General features: G+C 47.6%; 1 protein-coding gene across 1 annotated transcript in view; it reads left to right on the top strand.

Annotated features, from left to right (window-relative positions):
• CD9 (CD9 molecule) overlaps positions 1 to 18,207 on the top strand; it is a 32,075-nt gene extending 13,868 nt beyond the window's left edge. Inside the window, exons 2-8 of the mRNA XM_006914609.3 lie at positions 6,668 to 6,770; positions 12,984 to 13,081; positions 13,810 to 13,884; positions 15,470 to 15,568; positions 15,732 to 15,821; positions 16,487 to 16,570; positions 17,686 to 18,207. Of these exons, the coding sequence (XP_006914671.1) occupies positions 6,668 to 6,770; positions 12,984 to 13,081; positions 13,810 to 13,884; positions 15,470 to 15,568; positions 15,732 to 15,821; positions 16,487 to 16,570; positions 17,686 to 17,751 (615 nt within the window). The 3' untranslated portion in view covers positions 17,752 to 18,207. The remainder of the gene's footprint in view (positions 1 to 6,667; positions 6,771 to 12,983; positions 13,082 to 13,809; positions 13,885 to 15,469; positions 15,569 to 15,731; positions 15,822 to 16,486; positions 16,571 to 17,685) is intronic.
• Positions 18,208 to 18,631: the final 424 nt, after the last annotated feature.

Consider the following 18,631-nt stretch of genomic DNA (forward strand, 5'->3'; position numbering starts at 1 on the left):
TTTTATATGCATCACCTTATTTAATCCTCACCTTTAGCCTAGGTCAAAGGCAAAACAGGTATCTTTTTCTTTTTTTCTTTTTTTCTTTTTTTTTTTTACAAATGAGATCACTAATGTTCAAAGAAGCTAAGGAAAATGTTTAATGTCATGAAGCTCCTAGGTGGCAGTACCAGAATTAGACCCAAGTCCATGCTCTTCCACTAGTCCAGTCCTTCTCAACAGAGGTGTGAAACAGAATCAAGGCAGGTACATGTTTAGAATCCCCCCAGGTGATTCTGACATCCACCTCATGTAGACCAGGCTCTGGGCGGCACAGGCATACAAGAGACAGGTGGCAGAGCCAGGGTCTCCTGCTCCTTGCTCACCATTCTTTCTATTAGGCCACCTGCCTCTTACTGAAAACTTTTGCAGCATCTGTTTGACCACAGGCTCACCAAAGTCACCAGACAGTCGTTGCTTTTCCAAGAAGACAAAGGGACATAGGAATGAAAACATTCCTTCCTTCCCCTACCCCATCCTGTCACCACTGCCCGTCTCCAGCCCCTCCCAAAGTAGTGGATGTGACCACAAGTATAAGGCTAACCCCAAAGAGAAACCACTGTGGAGAACGATGTGCTCTCTACTTCCTGGGCTTTCTGAGACAGCTGGATAGAGAACGCGTAATGAGTATTTTGTCCTTTTAAAAAAAAAAAAATTATTACTAGTCAGGTCATATTACAGAAGAAAGAAGGGACTTGGAGGAAAGGACCGCCCATGACAGGAATTTTCTTCAAAGCGGGATTTGTCCCCCAGGCCAACATGGTCGTTTCCACCTGAGCGGCAGGATGCGGTGCATCACGCACACCCTGAAACCTTAGCAGCCAGTTGCTCTTTTTCCTCTTGTTACTTCCTCGTCTTTCTTCAAGCTAATTTAAGTGTTTCCGTCAGTAGGGTGACCTGCACATAAGTAACTCCTCAGGTTCTAACTGGAACCAGTTTTGCAAACTTGGCATGGAGTCCAGAGCAGCCAGGTGCCCCTAAGTGGCATTAATTACTCTTTGATTTTGTTTTCAGCCCTCCTTTGGAATTGGAGATATTTCCTTTAACTCCAGGTGTGTTTTAGTGTAAGATTTCTGGGCCCATAGCAAGACTGGGTATGACTCACTGGAATTCTCGTCTTTGCGTGGGTGCCTTTAGTGCCTTGTGCTTAGAGTGGTGAGAGAGGTGAGCAGGAAACTATTCACTGGGGGCCTCAGCTTGGAGCTGTGCTGGGTTTTTGTGTCTCTTGAAGATGGCATAAACTCCAGGCGACAGGATTACCTGTGTGCTCATTAAAAATCGGAGTGTCTAACTGGACTCCTTTTGGGAGTGAGGACTGGAGTGTGTGAACTTTTTATAAACTCTCATTTTAAAAAAGACTTTATGTGGACTTACCCCTACGTCTCATTGTGACATTCATCACATACCCTCATGGGTCTTTCTCAGTATTTTCTCTGGGCGAGCAATTTTTCCTTGTAGTTTCTGACTTTTGTTGTGGTACATTAGAAGATGAATCTGGAAGAAATGCCAGCTTGGAATGGAGGTCTCCTCCAAGGGGAGAAGACCAGGAGAGGAAATTCTGGTAGGTTTCAGAAATTCTGTCATTGAAGTAATCATTCAATTATGGAATGATTATATACTGTTTTATGCAAAGTATGGATGGAGCAGGGGAGCTACTAAAATGACTAAGAAGTGGCCCTGCCCTCAAGGAGCATAAGCTCTAGTGCGACGAGCACACACGTGAGAGGAATGGAGGATGTCAGGATGCTGGAGAGAAGAACAGGTGTGGAGCTCGCGGGATTGCATTTCCTGGGGAGGGGACTAAAGAAATGTTCGTAGGAAGCCACCGGCCTAGGTAGACAGAATGGCATTCAAAGAAGAAGGACTTGCATAAGCAGAGGTGGGAATGCACAAGACTTATTTGAGAGACTTTGATTCCATCCACAGAGCAGGTGAGGAGGAGGCAGGGTTCGATGCTGTCATGCTGCTGGCAGATCAAAAAACGTAAGATGGAGCAAAAGTCTTAAACATTGGCCACCGACCTAAGCTGTCTGCAGCCTTTCAGAGTTAGGTTGAAGGAAGAAAGGGTTTGTTTTCTATTTGGGTTTTTTTTTTAGGATGGACAGACTTGCTCTTATGTGTTGGCAAAAGATGCAGCGGTGGCAGAGACGGCGTACAGAGGCAGGAAAGAGGCGGATTAATGGAGCAGGTTCTTGAAGGAGACAGGAAACTTAGAAAGAGAGGCCCCATCTTCTTTGTATAGATGTATATACACTTTGAGTTTTAGAATACTTTCAGATCTACAGAAAAGTTGCAGAGATAATATAGAGTTCCTTTGTAGCCCTACCAGTTTCTCCTGTCATTAATATGTTATATTTCTATGCTACATTTGTCACAACTAAGAAATCGACATTGATACAGTACTGCTAACTAAACTAGACTTACTCAGAGTTTCCACTGGTTTTTCCGGTAATGTCCTCTTTTCTGTTTCAGGATCCCATCCATGATACCACATGACAGTTGTCATGTCGCCTTCATCTCTGGTCTATGCCAGTTTCTGTCTTGCCTTGTTTTTCATGACCTTGACCATTTTGAGAAGTTCTGGTCAAGTATTTTGTACAATATCCTCAATTTAGGTTTGTGTCATGTTTTTCTCATGGCCCATCTTTCTGAAAAGAAAATGAGTTCTTTGAAGAAATAAAAAAATTTTCCAACAAAACATTGAGGTGAGAGTTGGAGGGAGAGCTGTCTTTCTTTCCCTGTACTACCAAATGGGTGAGACCATTTCTGCCCCAAAGGCAAAGGAGCTTTTCTCAGCAGGACCAGAATGTTTCCCTTTGGCTGTAATTGGAAATGAGAGGTGACCTTGGGCAGAGCCTGGGGCTAGGAGTAGGAGCACTGGACTTTTTACCTCTGTCCCCACCAGGCCAGTTGGTGATCTTGGGCAGGTTTGCTGTCCTCTTTCAAGGGCTCTGTGAGCAGGGAATTGTCTGAGCATCCACTCAAACCTGCTCAGATCTACGATGATGGGCAAGAGTGAGGCAGCAGCCGTAACAACTGTGTGGCCAACATTCCTGCCACATATCAGTTATTAACCTGGAAGGAAACCATCAACTTCTTGGCCTGTCAGACCCTATTTTCTTATTCTGTGGAGTCCCTTAATCATTGACCGGATGGCCTTTTTTCAAGGTCAAAGCTCTCTTTGGTTCTTGCTGGTCCCTTCTCATTTGGTTTCTCCTAGTATTCAAGTAGCTGGGGGCAAAAGCCAGGTAGGAGCTAGGGAGCCCCTCCGTGCCACACCAGAAAGTGAGCTCTCCCGGGAAATACTCTGAACTCCTTAGGTAGTGTGCTGCCTGCACAACAGTAGAAGCTATTACTAGATTGCACCAGTTATACTCACTTCAGTGGCCCTGTGACCCCCAGCCATCGTGACCCAGCCAACTGGAGCAATTTCTCCAATAGCATTACAGAAAATGGGCAGCTAATGGTTTACACAGCCTCTCCTCAGGCCATTTAACTCTGTAATCCAATCAAAAAGGCAGCAGGCTCATTCCTCTGCGATTTTGGTGAACCAAGTGTTCCCAGTCCTGCCCCAGACCTCCCTTCCCACTGGATTTCTTGAACTTCCCCCTCTCTGTAGTGAGGCTTTAGGCGTGAGACTGAGATCTGTTACTGCTTTTTCCATTTCTCCAGAGCCGGCTGTTTTTCTTCTTCCTTATTCCAGGCAAGTGTTCTGGCTTTGACAACCAGGCAGCTTGCCATGAGGTCCAGGGTGGGGTCCAGACCTGCGGGACCCCCAACTCCTGAATCTGGTCTTGTTCTTGGCCAGGGTGAGGCCTGAAGTCTTTCTCGTCCTGATTCCAGTTCTCCAGCACCGTGTCCTTCTTGCCACCTGGGCATGGAGACCAGATAAATGACTAACTTTGACAGATTGGCTTAGGACCCTTGAAATTATAACATTGAAGAGGTTTGACCATTGCGGGTTTTATTGGAAAGCTCTGTCGTGAGCATGGTGTCACTCCCAGACACCCAGCTCTTGCTCATGAGAAGCTTCTGTGCAGGCTGTAGCTCTCTTTCCTTTTTTGTAGCTTAGTTCTTTTGGACAGGATTGTTTTTATTCTTTCCATGGGGATTTGTGTAAGAATTTTCCTAGCAGAGGAAGGAGTCGGTGAGTAACTTTATCAACAGGGAGAGAAGATGACTCAAGGATAATTCTTTTGATAAGCACAAGCCTAGAGCAGAAAGGACAGTAAAGGATACGGCCTCTCTCAGGTCCCAGGTGCCCTGAGCGGTAGCACCACCAAGATGAGGGTGAGAAGGGAGACTGAGGAAAAGGCTGGCAGCTAAGTGGTAATCAAAACTTAGAACTACCAAGTGTATGTGAGGCTCTAGCTTACAGAGTTCTTGGGTTGACACTTTCATGTCCACAAGGAGGCCAGCGGCTTCAGTGTTCCATTTTCCAGGGATCTGATTGGGCTGCCATATATTGGGGTGGGGGAGAGGAGAAAAGCATCACTTCCTTTTAACTTTCCAGGACCCTAGGGGAGCTAGGCCAGGGCCTGCCCGCCACAGAGTCAAGACCTGTCTAGTACTTGGTGAGTGCTCGTTCCATCTGCAGCGTATGGGGATGTCCCACTGGGCCCCACCGTGCCTCTGCTCTAATGGCAGGGCTCCTGAGTCGAACTAGAGTGTCCAGACTGGGGAAGGGGGGAAAAACTCACACTCTCCCCCACAGAGCCATGTCTGCTGTCTTCGGATTAGCCCAGAACGCCCTAACTCACCTGCGTGTCTTTTGTTAATGAGATGCCACGTCTGCTTGAACCCCAAGCTCTCAGCTTTTGTTTTAACTCTAAAATTTCTGCTCCTTCAAGCCAGGCCTCCATGAGTTTTTCTTTGTTTGTTTTTATTGTTGCTGTTTCGTTAGTTTGTTTTTTGCTTGGTCCAGCGTTGGGCCATGTGGCATTGGTGGTTCTCACTGATGTTTTGTGTTGCCTTTCTAAGATGAGGACTGAGAGGTTTGGGAAGGCGCGGAGTGACCGACTGTCCAAGGGCGGGGAGGGCAGTCCTGGCGCCCCGAGTGCCGATTGTTTATTCTCACGATAACTTCTAATACTTGTAGTACCTCTAATATAATCTCCTTTATTTTTAGCCATACTTAAAAGGCGAGGAAGGGCCGCATCTCACCATTCCCATTTTACAGGTGGGAAAACTGAAGCAGTGGAACTCTAAGCCAGGAGTCCCAGGCCCTCGCTGTGGAAGTTACACCCAGGGAGCACACGCCGCTGCAGCGCGGGCACAGTTTGGGCTCGACCGCAGGCGGAGGTCTTGGGTCGCCCTTCACACCGTTGTCATTTCCCTTCCCCCCAGCACATCCAAACCCACTGCCGAGTCATGGGGAACAGGAAAGAGAGGCCGGTCCACACCACGGGCTGTCCCAGCTCCCGGGGCAGAGAACCAAGCTTCCTGAAGAGCAGGGCTCTGGCAGATAGGGCGCCTCTGTTGTGAAGAGAGTGGCCAGCAAAACCCGGTGCACGGGCATTGGCCTGGGGCCCACGCCCTCGTGCGTCCAGCTGGCCACCACCACACTGCAGCCTGAGTCACTCCCCAGCAGGCCCTGGTACGAGCGTGAGAGACGGAGCTCAGCTGGTGCTGCTGGTGCTGCTGGTACAGGAGGGCGTGGCTGGAGGCCACCTCCACGGGCATCTAGTTAAACAATGCCAGGCCAGGCTTTGGCACATCAGTTCTGTGCCTTCTTGGGGAAGTCTGCCCTCTAGGAGCCGGTATCTCAACCTGCCCACCTAGGAAATGGGACCTTCACAAGACTGTGAGATTACGTGGAGGTTTTTGTCTGATGTTTATTAGAATCACCTGTAAGGAAGCATGCATGCTCCTAAAACCTGGAATTGGACAGGTCCCCTTCTAAGATTTCCCCGTGTGAAAAGGTGTAAAGGACCAAAAATGGACAGCCTAGGGGAGACTCTGCTATGTCATTCGCTGAACAGTGTGGTCTGATAAGGAATCACAGCTGCCTCATGGATAAACGGGTGTGCCCTTTGAACAGCGTTTTTGTTTTATTATTGTATGGTATATACACAGAGTAGTGCATAAAACATGAGCTGTTTAAGGAATCGCTATGAAGAGATAACTACATCACTACCACCCAAGTCAAAAGCTAGAATATCGCCAGTGCCCCTGAAGTATTCTTTTCTTACCAGAAATCCTTCCCTCCAGCTACAGGGCACCTCTAACTTGACTTTATGATAATCACTTCCTTTTACTCCCTTTGTCATTGATATATACCCCTAACCGGTAATATTTAACTACATGGAATCATTATACGTGTTCTTGTGGTTCTTGCTTCTTCTGTTGAGCATCTGTGAGATGCACTCACAGTACTGTATGTTGCTGCGTCAGTTCATTTTCACTGCTGTATAGTCCTCTGTTGTCCATACTGTAAGTGTTTATTTCCAACTTACTAATATGTTTAGCAAATGGATTGATCTCCCCCCACTTGCATCCCCATACTACCTGCTGCTACTACCGGTGCGTGATGAGGGGCAGAGACCAAGGGTGGTCTCATCTTTGGCACTTGGACACCAAGTTTTCCCTGGCAGCCGGGATTAGCGCCAACATCCTGTATTTCTTGCAGCTTGCCGGGATTGCAGTCCTTGCCATTGGACTATGGCTCCGATTCGACTCTCAGACCAAGAGCATTTTCGAGCAAGAAAACAATCATTCCAGCTTCTACACAGGTAAGGGTGGGTAGACTTGGTACTTCCCCCAGCTGTGTTGACCCAGAGCCTCAGCCTTGGGAAAGACTTGCGCTCTGGCCATGTGGCCAGTCCTGGCCAGTCTTGTCCCTTTGGAACCTTGCTTTTGTGTAGTTATGCCCGTGAATTTGCATTTGACTGATGTGGTTTCTTTTTTAATGCTAAGTCTGGCACTTTGACCATTCTCAGATGTAAAGTTGGCTCTCCGAAAGTTGTTGCCACTCTCGAGGGTTTAAAGAACCTCCATTCTCATCCCTGATCCTCTGTCTTCATTTCGTGTCATCTTAAACTTCATCATCTGCCTAATTCAAGAAACTTTGCCATGATTGTTTCGTTTTATATGTTTGTTTTCTAAAGTGCTCTTGCTTTAGGGCAAAGGTTTCCAATTTAAGCATAAATTGACTTAGCAGGATTCTTTGTACCCGCCTGCTCCTTGGCATTTTTTCTAGTGTCATTCTGCCACTGTTTACCACTGTGTCACTGTGTAAACTCTCTAAAAGGAGGAGGAGCACTGAGGCCTGTCAAGCACAATTCCCCAGTTTCTAAATTAATGCACGGAATCCGTGGCCTGGTTTGGAGATAGGAAACATCTCATTTGCGAGAAGCAAAAGCAGCCCCCTATTTTTAGGATGGTGCTCTCATGTCATCAAGCTCAAAGTGCAAGTTTGGTCACTTCCTTCCCGCCCACCAAAGAAGTTATTTTTAAAAAAAAAAAAAAGATGAAGAAAACATCTGAAGAGACTTATCTCCCAGGCCTTCAGGAAGAGCGCAGTGGCTGCCAGCATGCGGACCCCTTCCCGCCTCCCGGAGGCCAGCTGTGAACAGACTGGCATAGCCTCTTGGTTACATGGCACCCAGGCTATGTGGAGAGTTTCCCTGCTATTATTATTCTTTTGTGATTGGTAGCTGGAGTTTGTTAGGGCGTGCCTCCCTATCGTGAGAAAGAAAGTGAGGGAAAGAAAAGCACAATGTATGTTTTAAAAAAAAAACTACACAGAGAGTTTTTAGGGAGCTGGTCTCATGGTGCCCTGACTTGTTTTAGCAACAGCGTGTTTTCTGTGAGTCTGCGACAGGCCCGGAATGCTGCCCTGTGGAGCTGGAGCAGTGGGGGCGGGGTGTTGAGGGGAGGCCACGAGCACTCTGCATCACGTCATGTCTTGTCATGTTCTGTCACACCAGGGAGCTGGGCACCCTCTTAGGGGACAGCAGATCTGCTGCGGGAATGTGGGAATAATTGGCATCCTTTTCAGTGGGTCGTCCTAAGGCGAGCCCCCAGCATGTCCCGCTCTCCCCACACAGTCATCTCCCATTGTTCTCTACAGAGGGCCTGGCTTCATGCTCCGGCCACTCCCAACGACCCGTTTCTATTTATTGTTATCTAGGACTCTGGCTAATTCCGTGTGTTTTTAGATGTGGGGGGTAAGGATCTCATTGGTGAGTGGATGGAATTGGGAGGAAGACATACATACATCTTGAATCCCTTTGTGTGTCATTCACTGTCTCACACATGTCATATAATATAACCCCGGTAACTCTTCAGGGTATTTGGAATGATTCCCATCTCATCAATAAAGAAACCAAGGGCTAGAGAGGTTAAATAACCTGCCCAACCCCGTACCCCTCAAGAGGCAGGGCTAGGATCTAAACCCAGGCCTGGGAAAGCTGCTGTTTGTATTACCTGTGCTAGATTGCAGGTAGGGCTCTTCATGCAGTAATAGAAAATACCTCCACTGACTGGATGTTCCCTATGGGCGGGAGTGGGGCAGGGCTCTTTTGGCCTTTGACTTCGCCCAAATTATAGTCAGGAGAGAGAAGCCCCAAGCACTGGTGGTCCTTGCCAGCAGATGACAGGTGGGAAAGTCATGCAGAGTGTCAGGAGAGTAGTGAGCACAGGGTCAGGGAGCCAGGGCCTATCTCTGGGGACCTCACAGGGTTCAGATCCCCCGGGTCATTGCAGGGCCACTCCCCGTCCCCCAATGGCCAGTGGTCCTACCCAAAGTGACCAGGACAAGGATTTGCAGGTACAATCCTGATGAGATGAGACACAGCAATTTCTAGTTGGGGGCCAGTGACCACGGCCCCCTTAGCTCTAACAGAGGAAGTGGACCCCCCCGCCTGGGAAAGCTCTCAGCTTTGAAGACTTCATTCTGCTTGCAGAAGCCCAAGGAACAGACGATGATACAAGTGACACTAGAACACCAGTCAGCTGCGTGGGCATGGGTCTGGCTGGGCCCTGCACTTCACTGAGTGCTTTGGGAAACTGAATGATTATTGTCCACGGGCAAAGGGCCAAGGAGGCTTTACTCTCTGTGCCCCCTTTCCCCCTCGGACTGTGACACCCGCCTGGGTATCGACCCATCGTCCCTCTTCCAGCTGAGTGCCAGCTCCACCCTGCTCTATTCCCGACATCGGGGAGTGACCATCCTTTACACGGGGTCACTAAACATCTGTAGGGCAACCTACAGGCCAGCTAACCATGCAGCTGTGACCCATCAGGAAACCCGAAGGACCGAGGGTGCCTTCTCCAGCAGGACTGCAGGTTTCAAAGTAGAGAATGCATAACCAGATGGAGAAGCAAGTGAAAAAGAAACTCTCCAGCATTCAAAACAGTCCGTAGTGAATCCAGAACAGCTGACAGACAGCCTTATATGGGCCTTCTCTGCAGTTCAGGCCCTGGGAGATTCAGCCCGTCAGCAATATCCATAATCCCAGGCTGCAAACGTGTTGGGGAACTTCATTTTCTTGGTCTCAGGCCAGCAGCTCTTCTTAATTCCTTAGTGTCCTCCCAAAACCATAGCCACTGAGTGAGGGAATCTGGGGGGCTCCAGCCAGAGGCCGTGAACACCCCTCCTCCTGAGGACCATTCCCCTTTCATGACATGGTGCCTGATGATTTCCAGAACACATGGCATTGCCCCTAGGAGCCCTGTTCCAGCTTGTGTCCTGGGGCAGCTCGTTTTGTCGCTCTGTGTCTTGTGTTCCCCCTTTTCTTCCTGGAACTGGCAGAGTGTACACACCCACACCTCTCCGAGGCAGGGAACTCCATGCTTGACAAATGGGGTTCACTGTGGTGCTCATTAATGAGAACAGCCGGCAATGGGATGGAGAGGGACCAAGAGAGCGCCACTGGGAGCAAAGTTAGAGTTCCCGGAAACCCTGATTGAGTTAACTGGAGGTAATAAGCTGTTCTAGGGAAGTGGAGGCCAGAAGCCCTGCCAGATTTTGTTCTGCACACAAACAGGTATGGTGAGTGCTGTCTGCAAGATGGGGTTGGGTTGATGACAGGAGGCTGATGTGTCCTCTCTCTAGCCAAAGCCGAAAGCTCTGATAAACAGGTGAAAAAAAAAAAGCCCCATTTCTGCTGTAAAGGCCACCCTGGCATCTGTCACTGCTACACCAAGGGCTTTTTTTTTAACTAGGCCTATAATTATAATGTCAGCCTGAAAAAAGCGGAATACACAGCCCTTAAGTAAATTAATACACTAATCCTAGAGAAGGCCCTGTGACGAATAACTTTTTCCATGAGTCAGACAGAAAGCCAACATTCACTTGTTTTATAAAGGGGAACACTTTGTCATCTCTCATGGCCGGCCTTTGCTAACAATCTCGAGATGGAGGCTGGGAGGAACTTTGCAAGGGGAATCCCTGGATGGCCCTTTTAAGAAGCAGCCCCGAGCCCTGCAGTGGTCCCGTGGCTTCCAAGGGGGCTGCTTGTGGACGAGCCACCCTATACCTGCTGCTAAAATCCACATAAACAGCTGCCAGGGAAGGGTAAAGCTAAGATACCCCAGATCTGCAGCTGTCTGAGCAAGATTTAAAACCAACAAGACCCTTTGTCCTAAAGTCTTCATCTGTTGACCCCAGGAATGAATATTTAATATTAACCAAGGCCCATTAGGAAGATGTTCCCTCCCTCCTCTCTCTCTCTCTCTCTCTCTCTCTCTCTCTCCCCCCCCATGGGAAATGCTTTTTCCTATTGCAGGGGCCTGTTCCTGCTAACTCAACTCCCTGACTTCTGCCAGTGTCTCTGGGCTTACGAATTGAGATCTGGGCTTAGAGAAAACACGTCTGTCTGTTCATTCCCACTCGACTTGATTTCGTGTGCTCATAAATCCCTTTTATCTCTTAGTACCCCCTATTTATTCAGCTCCTGCTATGGAGCGCAAAGAAGTGACTCATCCTTCGTTGTCTTGTCTCAACGAGATGGGGAGAAACTGGGGCCCTGTCACTGCCTTAGCTTGCTAGTGTCCCCATGTCAGGGCCCCTCCTCCCACAATGCCTAGGTCTGGGGCTCCACTGCCTCTCTAGGACCAGCCTGTGGCCCCACAGTATTGGACTGCCTGGGAGGATAGAACTTGACTCGAGGACAAACTGCATTTGTCCCCTTGCCCAGTCTGGGCCAGGCGTGCACAGGAACAATACCCATATTCATACAACATAGAGGTTTGCCAGTAAACCCACGTGACTTGACATCACGACAGATGTAGGGGAAGAGAGGGAGAGGCACAAATGCTTCCTTGTGTCCTCTCTGCTCGGCGCTGCCCGTGAGCCTCAGCTGCAGGCAAACTACACGATGTGTCGCCTGCAAAGCCTCGGCCCCGTACTAGGGGTACGGATGTGGGACAGTGAAGTCACTGTGACACCTGCCAAGGGTTCTCACTGCAGTATCCTGTTGTGTATTGTGCAGAAGCGTCACAGACTCTCACTTTCAGCTTCTACTTTAAGGAAGTTGCCCTGGACCCTTAGCAGGAAGGGATCAGCAAGTATAGAAAGACTTACTACTGTGATTATTAATAATTGTCACTCATCCTTTGCATTCTCAAGATTAACAGTAGCTAGCACTTCGACACGTTCGAAATACATACTGCTTAATCTTCACAACGATCCCATGGTAGACATTATTACCATCCCCATTTTGCAGATAGAAAAGTGTCGCACAGAGAGATTAAGAGGCCTTGCCAGGGTCACAGTGCTGGCTTTCAAACCCAGGTGTTCTGGGCTTCAGAGTGGGTGCTCTCAGCATATGACAGCAGCCCCCTGGGGTTGGGTAGAAGGTGCCTGCAAGGCAGGGAGGCTCGGGACTTCTCTGCCAGTTTTTCCATGGTGCCTGCCTGTTGGGGGAGTCAAGTAAGGGCACAGTCCCTCCAGAAAATAACAGTAAGATGGGCCCCTCTGGGCATTCCCTAGGGGTTATGGAGTGACTAGGGCCAGGGCACCCCCCACTGCATTGCCTGTACCAGGAATGTGCATTGTGTTGGGCATAGACAGGAGTTGTAGAAGTCACTGCCCTTCTCACCATTCCCTCTAAAATTGAGAGCTTAGAAACAGTGTCACTCACCTTCCTTTTAGCAAGGAAGATCCTTTTCTCCCTTAAGCTGGAGTAACCGAATTGCAACTATAAGATCTCTTTAGTCGTTATAAAGGATTTTTTGAAATTTTCTAGCAACCAACGTCTCGTTTGACTGATAAGGAAGTTGAGGCCTAGAGAGGGAATGTGTCTTACCCAGGATGACACAGCAGTTAGTAGCAGAGTTGAGACCAAATCAAGGGTCTCCTGACCCCAAATCTATATTCTTTGCAGTAGAGCAAGCTACTCATACCTTTGCCAACATGTGCCCTTGGGTGCTACCTACTGTGCATGCCTCACTGCCGTCTGCATCAGGGCGGGAGGCATCCCCTCCAGGAAGCAGGCAGAGCTGGCCGCCTGAGTGTACACTGCCCCGTCCTGCTAAAAAAGCATCCTCTTCTGTCAGGTAGAGGCCAGCAGGAGGCTGATCAGAGTGCCAGGAAGTTAGTCTGAGTTTGGAGGGTCTATTTTAATTTGCGTGATTGGATTCATCTAGCTGGAAATAGCTGACAGACTAGACCAGTTTGTGCCATGAGTAGAATCTGGGGGTTCCCAAGGATCTTCTTTGTCCCTGTTAAAGGGTAATGGGCACCTTCCAGGAAGGCTGAGGGGAAGGTAGGAGTGAGGACTTGATGGGATGGGGTCCCAGAAGAGAGACATGGTGGGAAGGAGACTTAAGGGCAGAGATGGAGGAGGCTATTTTTTAAGGATAAGGTACTTCTTCCCTGAGATGGGGCCAGTGAGGATGGGGTACAGCACAGTCATGTAGAGGGAAAAAGGAAATTGCAGGAACTATCTGGGCCTCCACAGTGATGTCTCCATGTCTTGACCCCTTTCCTCTCCCTTCAGGAGTTTATATTCTGATTGGAGCCGGCGCCCTCATGATGCTCGTGGGTTTCCTGGGCTGCTGTGGGGCTGTGCAAGAGTCCCAGTGCATGCTGGGATTGGTGAGTATCCCTCTGTGTTTCCCACAGCCACTCTGACTCGAAGGCTCCCTGCCCCCAAAATCCCATAGAACAGATGGGGTGGCATGGGGTAAAGAGGGTACCTCAAGGGCTAGCCTCCCCAGTGTTCCTCCGCCCCAGGCCCTGCCCCAGCCTCCTACCACGCAGCATCTTGTCCTCTTCCCCTGTGGCCATGCTTTCCTCCTCTTCCTCTCTGGAGCCTGTCTATCTATCACTTTCCTTTGGTGACTAAATGTCAGCACTTTGTTTGAGGACCATGTTTACTTTCCCCACCCCACACGCCCCCACCTGAATCCACAGATACCCTTGCCTTTTCTTGTTTCAGAATTCGTTAAAATTTTTCTCAAATTCCAGAGTGTATTTACTTTATTTTTCCAAATCTCTGTGGCTTTATGAGTGAGCGATGGTATTTTATCACTGGTAGACTCCTAACTAATTAATACCTTAGAAATTCTGGGGTCAGCTGTATCCCGTTCTTTCCTCCTGAGTAGGAACCTTTTTCTACTACAGCTTTCACTCCTCAGCTAGGCTTGACACTCACAGTTCTGTAAACTATTTCCCTGCCCCTTCCAGGCTGTTCATTGGTGTCTCCAGGTGTCCAATCCCCAGAGAGTTGTCATTCTTCTTGTCATTGTTGTTCTCCAGAATACCCTTTGCCTTTTCTGGTTGGCTAGGATTGCTCCTAACCCCACCTCCTTTTTGCCTTCTAGTTCTTTGCCTTCCTCCTGGTGATATTTGCTCTTGAAATAGCTGCAGCCATCTGGGGATATTCCCACAAAGATGAGGTAGGTTTTTCCTATAAGATCTCTTGGGACCTGCAGTGATATGGGTTTGGGAGTTTGGGGATGGGAGGTGATGCAGGTAGAAGGGTATCCTGGCAGGCCACTTTGGTCATGCCTCTTATTTTACCGTGTTCCCACATGCCCCTTAGAACATGAGCCACCCCCTCACCACCCCCCCGGGCAGGAAATGGGAGCGTTTATACTACCCTGTGCAGTATCGTGCCGACCACTGCTTCCAGCTCCTTGAATAGTGCTGGCACATAGTAGATGTTCAGGAAATAGTCATTGGGTCTGTGTATCTCTGTGTGTATCTCACACTTCAGCAGCCCTTCCCCCCAACTCCTCTGGAAAGACAGCTTAGGAAAACATAGCTTTCTGTGGGGTGGACACCATTGCTCCTTTACCTAGTCTATAACTGTTTGCCACCATGAACTGGCTGCTATGCAGGGTCTAGAGATGCACGAGCTGTGGTTCCCACTTTAAGAACCTTTGCCACCTAATGCGGCAGAAAGACATGTGTTTGATAGGTGTTATAGAATTCACTTATATCCAAAAGTTCCACAGGATTTGAAAGAGTAGGGTGGAGAAGGGAAATCTCTTGGCTTCGTGGAGGAGAGGGCACTGACCTAAACCTTGAATGAGAGATAAGGCTTCCGGAGGAAAGTCGGTGGGAGACAGGGTACTTCCAGCCAAAAAAGGATCTGAGCACAGCTGGGCTTGGGTTTCTGTGGGGAGCCACCAAAGAGTTATGGACCAGGATGAGCTGTGTTTGAGGAAGGGCTGTCTTGTCATATATAGCAGGAGAGAGAGAAGAAAGACACTAGATAGAGGAACCCCGTTTTGTCTTGTTCTGTTTTTAAAATGGTTTAATTCAGATAAAAGAAGCTGCAGCTGTAGAAATAGGAAGGGATAATTATGAAAGATGCTGAAGAAGAAGTGCTGGATGTCGATCAGTTAATTGATGTTGTAGGGGAGGGGGGACCAAAGGACAGGCATCCATTAAATTAGAATGCACCCAGTTATAGGAGAATGATAATACGTCCTTTCTATTACAAAAAATAGCTAATACTCATTCCCGATTTACTCTGTACCAGATACTGTGTTAAGGGCTTAACATGCAATGTCACGTTGAAATCCTTACAGTAACCTCTGAGGTAGGGATTATTATAATCTCCGTCCTAAATATACAGAAAGAGGTGTGAAGAGAGGTTTGGTTAATTGACCAAAAGTCACACAGTCTCTAAGTGAAGAACAGAAGATGGAAGCCTGAGGAACTGGCCAGATCAGGAGTAGGACCTGTTTTTATTCTTTAGATCGGGAAATTCCGTTTTGTCCATAGATAGAAGGGAAGGAGCCAACTGGGGCTGAAGGGACCAGCCATAAGTACAAGAGAAGGCAGAATGGCAGGAGCTGTTCCCAGAGGGTGTGAGAGGGGAGGGAGGGGCCCTAGAGATGCCAAGAAAGAGGCAGTCTGCTAGGTAACGTTTTCCGAGTATGGAAATCTGTCGGCTGCTCACGAACAAGGTGGAACAGGTGACATCTGTTCATGAAAACGTTTGTTCATTTGTCCCTCATCTGTCCATTGTAGGTGATTAAAGAACTCCAGGAATTTTACAAGGACACCTACTCAAAGCTGAAATCCAAGGACGAGCCCCAACGGGAAACGCTGAAAGCCATCCACTACGCGGTATGTCGTCTTTGCAAAGACTCCAACCCTTTTTCTGACCCGTCTTCAGAATGTTTGCGCACATGGGGTACTTGTTTACCAGACCAAGTACATCTCTATTTTAATCATTTTTTTTTTTTTTAGTTTGTTTCTCTTACCTCCATCCCTGCCTTTCTCTCTGCAGTTGAACTGCTGTGGTATTGCTGGGGGAGTAGAACAATTCATCTCAGACATCTGCCCCGAAAAGGATTTACTCTCGAGCATCTCAGTGAAGGTAAACTTTAAGAGCAGGGCTCTTGTGCCCCTGCCCACTTGCTCTGGGCAAATCCCACGAGGGTAGAAGTGAAATGTGTCCTCTCGATCCAGGAGGCTAGACATCCAAACACTTCATAAATACTTATTCCACCTGTGAGAATCCCAGAGTGGCCATCTCATTTCTCCCCTGCCCTGGGGCTTCTGTGTCCTCAAAGGCAACAAACCAAAGGCCACACCAGGGAAATAGCAAAGTGTTCCAGCTGCCTGCAGTGATTTGGCACCTAGAACCGCCCATTGATGCCCCATGATCAGCCTCCCCCAGTACTCAAGCCATCAAAGACAGGTGTGCTTTGAGTCCTGGACTCTTGCTTTTTAGACTTATAAATGGCTCATGATTATAAGCTAGAGCTGATGCCCAAACTTCAGAATAAGAAATAGACCCAAAGCAGAGACTTGCCCCTCTTTCTTCCGATTTCTTGCCCAAATTTTAGAGACCCACTACCTATATTTCTTGGTCCTCCTTTCCATCTACCAGCCAAGACACCTGAACATTCCTATCCCCACCCTTTCTCTGGGACCATCAGTGGTCTGGGTGTGAAACGGGTACCATGGGAGGGAGGAGGTGTACCCGGAGGAGGGGAGCAGGGATCGCGTGTGACTGGGGTCTTGGTTTTTCCCCCTAAGCCCTGCCCTGAGGCCATCAAAGAAGTCTTCCACAACAAATTTCACATCATTGGCGCGGTGGGCATCGGGATTGCCGTGGTGATGGTGAGTGTCCCATACTCCAGGAGGGAATGGTCCTCATAGTGATTGACATTAAGTGCATGCTCTGGCCAAACACTATGTTAAGTGCCACACATTTATCAACCAATTGAGTCTTTGCCATACCTATGAGGTGGGAACTATTAGCATTCCCGTTTTAGAGACTAGGGAATGGAGAGACAGAAAGGTTGAGTAAGTTGATCAAAGTCTCTGAGCTCATGAGTGAAGCATTTGGGATTTGAACTCAGTGTGTCTCCAAAATCCATTCTCTTAATTATTAAGGTTCACAGATAAATGTAAGGTGATAACCATTTCTGCTGGTCTTCAAACTATGCATAGGTTAGGACCGTACAAGGATATAAATCACCCAAACCTGTTCGTTATCTCGTTATCCTGGGATAATTTTCAGAACATGTTTTCATCAAGCACCTGCTCTTTTCCCTCAGACAGTAGTTCAGTAAAAGCTACAGGGATGGGAACTATTTCACCTCCCCCCATAGTCTGAAAGGCAGCAAGGGGTGGACACCCATCAGGAAGCCTGAAAGCTCTCTTACTAATCAGCCCCAGAAACCATCAAGGGTCAACAAGATTCCCTGGGATCTCTTCCTTTCTCCCCAGGAGGAAGTGATGAGAACTCTTTAGGGGAACCCTTGCAAAACTACCCCAAAAGAGAGAATTGCTTCCTTTCTCAGTGGTTATGTGTACCTCTCATCTGCATCTAGAAAGGCTTGAAGTAGCTTTCAGTAGAAGACATTAACAGTACCTTTTAAAATAGAATGTAAAACACACAAATACACAGAGGTGGAAACAAAAGTACCAACCTGTGTGGATTATTGGAATATCTGGAATTTGAACATTCAGTTAGCTCTGAGCTTGTTTCCCCCTTCAAGTTCTCCAGGGCAGGTGCTTGTGCAGTTTGCATCAGCAAGTGGCTGCAGACTCTCAGAATCCCACCAGTCAGTGATCCTCCCCATTATTTAGCCTACATCTCTCCTGCTTTGACATGTAACTTTGGCCTCGTGGCCACCATTCTCCTGATCCTTTGTCTTGGCCTGAATGACTCATGTCTTTTCCTTCGCAAAACCACCCTGTTCCACCTGTTCTTCCACCCTGTCTTCCAGATATTTGGCATGATCTTCAGTATGATCCTGTGCTGTGCCATCCGCAGGAACCGAGAGATGGTCTAGAGTCAGCTTGTACTCCTGAGCAGGAAAGTTTACCCCTGAAGATTGTTAGTTATTTTCTTGGGGTTTTATTTTTGTTTTTTTGGTTTTTTATCATTTTTTTTTTCTTTTTTGCCACTAACTTTAGTATTCATTCTGCATTTCTAAACACATACAAAAGTTATTCTGTGTTTATCTTTTTAATGCTTTATTCAATATTGATATTTGTAGTTGAGAGATTGGGGGATTGGGTTTGCTTTGGTTTATAAATTTTGGTTATTTGTTTTTGCTTATTATGTTAAGCAGAAATCCTGCAATGAAAGGTACTATATTTGCTAGACTCTAGACAAACGATATTGTACAGAAAGAGAATTTTTTTTGTCTTTAAATAGATAAAATATGTCTATCAAATTTAATCAGATTGTAACTTATGTTGAAGACAATTTGATACATAATAAAAGATTATGACAATATCCTGGACCGGTTTTTGTTTTTGCTTCCTTTATTTTTTTTAGAGCTCATTTCTCAGATGTCTTTCAACTGCTGTTTGCATTAACTGCATTTCCATGAGAAGTAGGTTGGAAGGTTGGTGTTCCATCTTTCCTAAGGAAGAAATCGAGGCATGGAGAGATGGAGGGATTTTGACCCAATGTCACACCATTGTTAATAGAGTGAACACTCGAACCGAAGCCAAGACTCTTTCTTGCAGCAGTGTGTCGCATCTTGGGGACGCAACAGTAAATGTGAGTCCCTGATGGCAGGGACTTTGCTTTATTCGCTGCTGTACACCCAGCACCTAGAACCTAGTGTCTGGTGCATAGTAGCAGCTCAGTATTTGTTATCAATATTTGTTATCAATATTTGTTGATTGATAAATGAGTACATACCCATTAGGGTTTAATCC

This window comes from Pteropus alecto, unplaced genomic scaffold, assembly GCF_000325575.1.
Source record: "Pteropus alecto unplaced genomic scaffold, ASM32557v1 scaffold94, whole genome shotgun sequence".
Classification (NCBI taxonomy): Eukaryota; Metazoa; Chordata; class Mammalia; order Chiroptera; family Pteropodidae; genus Pteropus; species Pteropus alecto.